General features: G+C 44.5%; 1 protein-coding gene across 1 annotated transcript in view; it reads right to left on the bottom strand.

The window, feature by feature from the left end:
* Positions 1 to 9,457, bottom strand: part of LOC121018866 (zinc finger protein 234-like) — a 46,263-nt gene that overhangs the window by 7,979 nt on the left and 28,827 nt on the right. The window contains exons 9-10 of the mRNA XM_040457918.1: positions 5,341 to 5,428; positions 2,116 to 2,242 (exon numbers count right to left, since the gene is read on the bottom strand). Of these exons, the coding sequence (XP_040313852.1) occupies positions 2,116 to 2,242; positions 5,341 to 5,428 (215 nt within the window). The remainder of the gene's footprint in view (positions 1 to 2,115; positions 2,243 to 5,340; positions 5,429 to 9,457) is intronic.

The raw sequence follows: 9,457 nt of genomic DNA, 5'->3' as shown, positions 1-9,457 counted from the left end.
CCCCCCCCCCCCAGGGATCAAACTCCAGTGGGGACAGAGAGGAGATGAACAAGCAAACAAAAATGTATGAGGCACAATATAAGGCAGAACAAGAAAAGTAAAGAGGGTGATGTTTTACTTAAGTTGGTCAGAGAAGGCCGTTCCTGTGACATTAAAACCGAGGAGACACAGGAAGGGAGGAAGGAAGGAGGGAAGGAGTGAAGGGACAAAAGGATTTCAGGCAAAAAAATATGTCAGAGAGAGCCACAGAGAGTAAGTAAGGGCTCTGAGGCAGAAGTACGTGTAGTAGGGAGATTAACTGGCTCCGGAAAAATCCACGTCCTGATTTTTGGAGCCTAAAATACGTTAAGTATATGACAAAGAGGAATTAAGGCTGCAGATGGAAATTAAGGCTGCTAATCAGCTGACCTTAAAATGGAAGACTATTTTCTATTGCCCAGGTGGACTCAAGGCAATCAAGAGGATCCTTCAAAGTGCAAGAAAGCTACGGAAGAAGGGCGGAGGAAGGCAATGCGACCACAAGAGAACGGGCAGGGAGAAGCAGGGTGCTGGCAGTGAAGACGAAAGAAAGGGGCCGTAAGTTCAAAAACGGGGGGTAACCTCTAGAAGCTGAAAAAGACACAGATCCTCCCCTAGAGCCTCCAAAAAGAAATGCAAGTGTGCAGACATCTCAACTGTAGCCTGGTTAAGAACCATGCCACACTTCTGACCCAGAGAAGCGTAATCAACCGTGTTGCTCTAGGCCATGAAGTGCGTGGCAGTTTGTTCCGGCAGCAGGCGCTAGAGCGTCCCTGGCAGGTCTGGGAGCCCCGAGGGGCATGGTGTGGGTGGACGAGGCGGAGCAAGAGGAAGGGGATGGGCGAGGTATTCAGAGAGGAAGTGGGGGACGGGGAGCACACCATGGAGGACTCAAGCCACTTCGAGAGGTTTCAACTCCGGGAAAAATAAGCCCCAAAGGGTCTTGAGCAGAGGAACGGGGCTCTGACTTCCAGTTCCTACGGATCACACGGGCTGCTACGCGGAGAACAGACAAACAAGAAGAAGCGTGGAAACAGGCAAGCGGCTGAAAGGATTCAAGAAACAGCTTAGAAGTTTGGACCAGGTGACAGCAAAGGGGGCGGAACAGGAGAACACCTACGAGGACTCCCACCTGCTTGGCTCTTACCTGATTTCTCTCGTCTGTGGCTTGCTAGCATCATCCAAAGCGTTTTTACCTTCTCTAAGCGGAATGTATCATGTTTGAAGAGGCGGGGCTTTGTGAGCATACAAAGTCCGTATTTAAAACGAACACATTAGGGGCGCCTGGGTGGCTCAGTTGGTTAAGGATCTAACTTTGGCTCAGCGCATGATGTCATGGTTTGTGAGCTCGAACCCACTTCAGATCCCCTCTCTCCTTCTCTCTGCCCCTCTCCCATTCACGTGCTTGAGCACACATGCTCTCTCTCTCAAAACTAGAAAGACATTTAGAAATAAATAGAACGCACACACTAAAGGTACAATCAACGGAACATTTGGATTCCTGCACATACTGATCAATTAATCAAAACCAGCATTTTTCAAACATTTTTAAAAACATGGCCCATATTGGGGCACCTGGGTGGCTCAGTCGGTTAAGCCTCCAACTTCGGCTCAGGCCATGATCTCGCGGTTTGTGGGTTCGAGCCCCGAGTCGGGCTCTGTGCTGACTGCTCAGAGCCTGGAGCCTTCTTCGGATTCTGTGTCTCCCTCCTTCTCTGCACCTCCCCCGCTCACACTCTGTGTCTCTCTCTCAAAAATAAACACTAAAAAAAAGTAAAAAAAACAAACAAACATGGCCCGTATTTCAAGACCCAGACATACATGCAGAAACGTGCATTACAAGCACCTATTTCTAACCAATGTCTATTTTCACTAAATCTCCCACTGGGCTCCTACACCACTGACAAAATTGGCGGGAGATCTTGCTGCAATATATTCTGTTCTAATAAACTGAGTTTTTCCACTTTATGTTATTAAAAATTGTTAGTACACCATAAATACAAGGGACCATTTCAAGACCCCCCAAAGCTTTCAACACACAAACACACAAAGCCAATCCAGGAAGCTGACACTGAGTCACACAGCGCCTGTCCTCACCCAGAGACAGCAGGTTCCGGAAGTTCTCCAGCATCACGTCTCCATACAGCTTCTTCTGGGCGGGGTCAAGCAGCCCCAGCTCCTCCTCCGTGAAGACCACAGCCACGTCCTTGAACGTCACTGCCTCCTACAACGCCAAGCACATATAACCTCAATCTCGCACCCAAAGGCCACTGGGAGCGGGGCAGCACGGAAAAGCTGGAGAGGATGGTGGGACGTAGTTCCAGAGTGTGAGGGACTCAAGTCCATCTGTAGGCTTCCAGGCGCTTCTCCTTCTACCCTGCCAATGCCACGGTGAGTTTCGTCAGCCTCACCAAAATGTGTGGCAATGACAACGTCCTTGTGTTTTTGTGTCCTCGTGGAGTCTACTTACAACGTCCTTGTGTTTTTGTGTCCTCGTGGAGTCTACTTACAAGTAACCGCCAAAAACTCTAAACACGCATCCTGGACAACACACGTTTTACTTCGCGACGCGTGGTGCTGACTGCCCCAGAAGCATTCAGCAATTTAGTTCAAGTTTGACAACACCCACATTCTTCCTCTCTCACACACACGAACCCTATCACTTTGCTTTCACATGTGCCACTAACGAGCTTTTCCTACCCTCGTGGGACAGCTACATGGTTCTCCCATGTAATGTTCAGCATCATGTTCCGGAGCCAGCAGGCCTCGGTGCGATTCCCAAGGGCCTGTGCCTTACTAGCTGTGTGACTTTGGACAAGTCTGTCCATGTCCCTGAGTTTCTTCTCCGTATGTGGTCCTTCTGTGACAGAGTTCCTTCAAGGATTAAACAAGGGAATATCCCTAACACTTGGAACAGTGCATGGCACAGAGTAAGTGCCTAACAGACCTTTATTATTCATATTATTTCTTCACGTTGCCATTATCAACAACTATCTCATCAGGGCACCCGGGTGGTTCAGCTGGTTAGCGTCCAATCTTGATTTTGGCTCAGGTCATGATCTCAGATCTCACGGTTGTGAACTCGAGCCCCAGGGTAGGGTCTGCACCAGGCGTGGAGCCTGCTTGGGATTCTCTCTCTCCCTCTGCCCTTCCCCCACTTGCATACACTTGCTCCCAAGCTCTCTAAAAAAATAAAAAATAAAAATATTTCCTCTCAGGGTGACTGGGTGGCTCATTGGTTAAGTGTCCAACTCTTCATTTCAGCTCAGGTCATGATCTCATGGTTAGAGAGTTCAAGCCCCACATCAGGCTCTGTGCTGGCAGTGCAGAACCCGCTTGGGATTCTCTCTCTTCTTCTCTCTCTGCCCCTCCCCCACTTGCTCTGGCTCTCTAAAATAAATAAATTAAAAAAATATTTCATCTCATTTTGTGGCTGTCATCCCAGAGAACAGAAAACTATATTTAATGATACCGATTGAACAGTATTTAATTTTACGTATTTTTCTCATTACAACGTATCCTGCAAAGAACATCATTTTACATAGACCTTGTTTCCCTGACCACTTGAAAATGATCGCAAACGAAAATTAAAACGTCAGAAATTAGCACGTTTAAAATTGTGATCATATAATGGCAGATTTTCTTCCCCCCCTTTTTCCTACACCGCTAATCTTTCAAAAGAATACAACAGTCCTGGGTCGCCTGGGTGGCTCAGTCGGTTAAGCGTCCGACTTTGGCTCAGGTCATGATCTCTCAGTCCTAGAGTTTGAGCCCCGCATCGAGCTCTGTGCTGACGGCTCAGAGCCTGGAGCCTGCTTCAGATTCTGTGTCTCCCTCTCTCTCTTGACCCTCCCCCGTTCATGCTCTGTCTCTGTCTCAAAAATAAATAAACGTTAAAAAAAAAAAAAAAAAAAAGGAATACAACAGTCCTGGGTCTCCAAATGACAGCCAAGAGCAGGCTATACATTTTTCCACGGTTTTGCTAATTTGGTTTACAAGAACAACTTGTATTATTATTGCCACTTATTTGACTGTAAATTAACATAATTACCTTTGAGATGTTTATTTGTGTTTCTCATTTTCACATGCTTACTCTCATCCTTGTTTGTATTTCACTGGATTTTTGCCCTTTACCATATGCATAAGATTCCTATTATGGGCTCTGCCTTTTTATTTTGGCATCCCTGTAGCAAGTATTTTTGCCCAAGGTTGTTGCTCCTGGTAATTCCGTATCAGGTATCTCTGGCCACAGAGAAATTTAAAGATTTTACATTTAAAATTTAAATTTTATAAACGACTGTGCTAACTGCTATCCACGTGCCTACAGCGCTGAGCAGGTCAGTGTGGCGGGGTGACTCTGAGAAAGGGGTCAGGGAGCAGGCTAGCTGTGGAAATCATCTCTCGAGGGGTGCCTGGGTGGCTCGGTTGGTTAAACGTCTGATTCTTGGTTTCAGCTCAGGTCACGATCTCATGGTTTGTGGGTTCAAGCCCTGCATTGGACTCTGTGCTGACAGCATGGAGCCTGCTTTTATTCTCGTTCTCTCTCTCTCTCTCTCTCTCTCTTCTCTCCACCCCTGCTCACGCTCTCTCTCAAAAATAAAAAAAATAAAAAACAGTAAAATCCCTAAACCACATACATGTCTTTGAACAGGAAGTAAAGATAAAAAGTACATCGATTCTGGGGTGCCTGGGTGGCGCAGTCGGTTAAGCGTCCGACTTCAGCCAGGTCACGATCTCGCACTCCGTGAGTTCGAGCCCCGCGTCGGGCTCTGGGCTGATGGCTCGGAGCCTGGAGCCTGTTTCTGATTCTGTGTCTCCCTCTCTCTCTGCCCCTCCCCCGTTCATGCTCTGTCTCTCTCTGTCCCAAAAATAATAAACGTTAAAAAAAAAAAAATTAAAAAAAAAAAAAAAGTACATCGATTCAATGGGGACAGGATGCAACTGTGAAAAATGAACATTACAAAACATTAAAGGAAAAAAATCAGAATTAAAATTAGATGTATATCACAAATACAAATTCAGTTATGGATAGTGACAAGGATGAGAGAGGGAGAAAATAAAAATAGCTCACTTGTCAGAAAGGAAGTAATGAATTGGAAGAATTGCTCATTTCTAGTAATTTTTCTACTCCGTAAGAAAAATAATAATAAAACAAAAACTAAAAATACGTGCAAAGTAAATTCAAAAGGGACAAGGGAAGACCCTGGCACAAAACAGGTCCTCAAACGCCTGGAGCTCTGCTTGAGTCATCCCCAGAAAAAGGTGTGACCATCTGAATAATGAGATGGAATCTGGAAAGTGAGAAAGGCAAGCCCTACTCACCTTGAACATGGCCACGGGTCCTCCTACTTCTGGCAGTGTGCAGAGTTGCACAGATCCCAGGAAGGCAGAACGGCGCCTGGTGGGGGGCCTAGGGAGGCGGAAAAAAGACATTAAAGGTAGCCCGGGATGTCACTCCCCTCCCATCCCGGGATGATTACTGGAAATCCGTACATGAGTGTTCACACTCCAACTGGAAACCACCGAAATGTCGACCTATGACCTACGCACGAATAAACAAATTGTGACAAATCTGTACAGTGGATGTTTTTCAGATACTTTTACTGTAATTAAAAGGAAGGAAGTATGGATCATGCTGCAACATGGATGAACCTGGTAAACGCTGCTGAAAGTCAAAGAAGCCAGTCACAAAAGGCCAGATATTTTATGATTCTATTTCTAGAAAATGTCCAGAAGAGGCAAATCTAAGGAGAAAGAAAGCAGGTTGGTGGTCACCTGGGTATTAGGGGAGAAAATGGAGGTGAACTGAAAATGGGCCTGAGGAATCCAACTGGGGGAATGAACACGTTCTAACTGAATTACAGCAATGGCTGCACCACTCAGCGAAGTTACTAAAAATCACCGATTTGTGCAACGAAAATGGGGAGATTCTATGATATGTACAATACACATCAAGTTGATATAAATAAATGTTTGTTCATCTACGTGTCATTTATAATTTTTTTTTTCAACGTTTATTTATTTTTTTGGAGACAGAGAGAGACAGAGCATGAACGGGGGAGGGGCAGAGAGAGAGGGAGACACAGAATCGGAAACAGGCTCCAGGCTCCGAGCCATCAGCCCAGAGCCTGACGCGGGGCTCGAACTCACGGACCGCGAGATCGTGACCTGGCTGAAGTCGGACGCTTAACCGACTGCGCCACCCAGGCGCCCCCATCTACGTGTCATTTAAATCACAAAACCAATTGACAGATTCTGAGTGCATCTTGATAAAAGTATTTATATTTGAGTGAATAAGGAGGGAACATGGGGAAGCCTGGCCTCACAGCAGAATGCCAACCAGTAAGTGTATCTCCCCATAAACTTTACTCATTTTGATTTAAAAAATAGTAACTTTAGGGGAGTCTGGCTGGTTCAGTCGGTAAAGCGTGCAACTCTAGCTCTGGGGGTTGTGAGTTCCAGCCCCACGCTGGGTATAGAGGTTACTTAAAAAATACAATCTTTAAAAAAAATATAATAAATAAAAATTAGTGACTTCGCAGTGGAGAAACCTAATAGAAATTACCTTAGCTTAGGTAACAACGTTGAGTTCACCGATATACGGACAGACCGACATCCTTTGGCTCCTGTTATGCTGCAATGTCAAGGACGCCTCAATGTTCTATGGGATTCCTGCTAATGACGCATTACTGAACCTAAACACGTAGTAAGTACATTTGATAAACCCCAAATGGAGAACTTTCTCCAAACTAACTTGCCTCTACACTCTTCAAAAGCATCAAGAACAGGGGCACCTGGCTCAGTCGATGGCACGTGTGACTCTTGCTCTCCGGGTTGTGAGTTCGGGCCCCACGTTGGGTGTAGAGCTTACGTGAAAAACAAAAAGTAAAAAAAAAAAAAAAAAAAAAAAAAGCACCATCAACAAAAAAGACAAAGGTTATGGAATGCATTCCACATTAAAGAACATCAAGTTTATGATAAAATTTTTGTACAATGTCTATCAACAAATATACAGTTTAAGGCAGTACGTAAAATTGGACTTTGAAATGAGTTAGGGGAGGGGACACTGGTTATAAGGCGTTTATACATGAAAAACAGAAAAAAATTACATAGAAGACTGCAGATTACAAACCAGGATGTTATATGTTATCTAGCATTATTTAATAAGTAACAACACCATTAACTACTATTTGTAATTACTTACTAAACATCTAACATCTGATAGATAACTCTATCATATACTATAACATCCAATATTACCAAGCACGGGATGTTAAAATTCTATAATCAGCCTCCCCTAAATCCTTTTTACCAAGATACCTGATTACCCATATGTGGGGCTTCCTTCCTTCAGAAAGCTAAAAGAAGCTGTTATTGAATCGCAGGTATATTCCTGGTGTTATGTGGTTGACGGAGCCACAAGACAGACAGGCAAAATTTAAACAACTGGGGAATTTGTGTAAAGACTATTTGAGGGGGCACCTAGATGGCTCAATCAGGTAAGCATCTGGCTCTTGATCTCAGCTCAGGTAGTGATTTCAAGGTTCGTGGGATTGAGCCCTGCATCAGGCTCTGCACAAGACAGCAAGGAGCCTGCTTGGGATTTTCTCTCTCCCTCTCTCTCTGCCCCTCTTCAACTCGCTCTCTCTCAAAACACGTAAGTTAGAAAAAAGAAAACAACTTAAAAAGAGTATATGAGAACTCCTTACACTAGTTTTGCAACTTTTCAATGGAAAAATTTTTAATTTTAAATTATGCAAAAATAAAGTCTTATACTGTCAGGAAATAGTCACAGGCACAACAATAATAACGGGAATAATAAAGATGATCATGAAATTAAATGGAAATTCATTTTTCTTGGCAATGTTTAAAAATTGGCCATAGCTCTGTGGCACCTTGCCTGGCTCAACTCTTGATCATATGAGCCCCACAACGGGTGTAGAGGTTACTTAAAAATCGTTAAAAAAAGGGGCGCCTGGGTGGCTCAGTCGATTAAGCCTCTGACTTCAGCTCAGGTCATGAAGTCACAGTTCATGAACTCGAGCCCCGCATCGGGCTCTGTGCTGTCAGTTCAGAGCCTGAAGCTTGCTTTGGATTCTGTGTCTCCCTCTCTGCCCCTCCCCTGCTTGTGTTCTGTCTCTCCCTCTCTCTCTCTCAAAAATAAATAAACATTAAAAAAAAATTTTTTTTAAATCGTAAACAAAATTTCCATAGTTAAAATACATCAGAGGTTACACACAGAAAAATATGATCATTGTGTAAAATGTTCATAAACAAACATATAAATATACACAACCACCAAATAGAAACGCATTAAAAGCTTCACAGTTATTATCTTTACATCCTCGATTACCAGGTAATTAAAATTTTTTCCAGAGCACCTGGGTGGCTCAGTCGGTTAAGTGTCCGACTTCAGCCCAGGTCATGATCTCGCGGTTCCCGAGTTCAAGCCCCGCGTAGGGCTCTGTGCTGACAGCTCGGAGCCTGGAGCCTGCTTACGATTCTGTGTCTCCTCCTTCTCTGTCTCTCCCGCACTCACACTCTCTCTCTCTAGTTTCAGCTCAGGTCATGTCTCATGGTTTCATGGGTTTGGGCCCCTATATTGGGCTATGTGCTGGCCCTGCTGAGCCTACTTGGGATTCTCTCTTTCCCTCCCCCACTCACAATGCCTCTGTCTCTCTCAAAATACATAAATAAACTTCAAAAAAAAAAAAAGAATAAAGCATATTACTAGTAATAAGCAGAATAAAATAGTTCACAATGCTTTTAAAAACTCAGAAAAGTCCAAGCCCGTTAGCCTTGCTTTTAAGGTCCTCCAGACCCAAGTACTAACTACCCCAGGGTCTGATGCCTGCTGGTTCCTACAGCCGCAGAACATGCTCAAGAGATTAGCAACCTGAGCTCTGGACTCAGGCTGCCTTCATTCCAACCCCAGTTCAGCCTCTTACTAGGTGGGGACTGTGGGCAAATCACTTATGCTCCCTGGGTCTCAATCTCATTTTACTGACTAGGAAAAAAAAAGGCAGAATTTCTTAGCATAGCTGTGGTGTGGCCCAATATATTTATTTGTATAAAACCATCATGGTTGAGGTTGGCAATTAAGGATTATTACTAATACCCATGCCCAATTACACAACCTATACATTATCTAATTGATGTGACTATCGTTGTAAAAGAAAAATGCCCAGGGGCCCCTGGGTGGCTCAGTCCGTTAAGCGTCTGACTCCTGATTTCTGCTCAGGTCATGATCTCAGGTAGGGAGAATGAGCAACCCCCCTCCTTTTCCTAGGCTGTGACAGGCTCTGTGCTGACAGCAGGGGGCCTGCTTGGGATTCTCTCTCTCTCCCTCTCTCCCCCTCCCCAACTCACCCACACACGCTTTCTCTCAAAATAAATAGAAAGAAAGAAAGAAAGAAAGAAAGAAAGAAAGAAAGAAAGA

Source organism: Herpailurus yagouaroundi, unplaced genomic scaffold (genome assembly GCF_014898765.1).
Source record: "Herpailurus yagouaroundi ecotype Mexico unplaced genomic scaffold, PumYag 220, whole genome shotgun sequence".
Lineage (NCBI taxonomy): Eukaryota > Metazoa > Chordata > Mammalia > Carnivora > Felidae > Herpailurus > Herpailurus yagouaroundi.
Note: the sequence above shows the minus strand (reverse complement) of the source record. Positions and strands in the feature narration are given on the sequence as shown.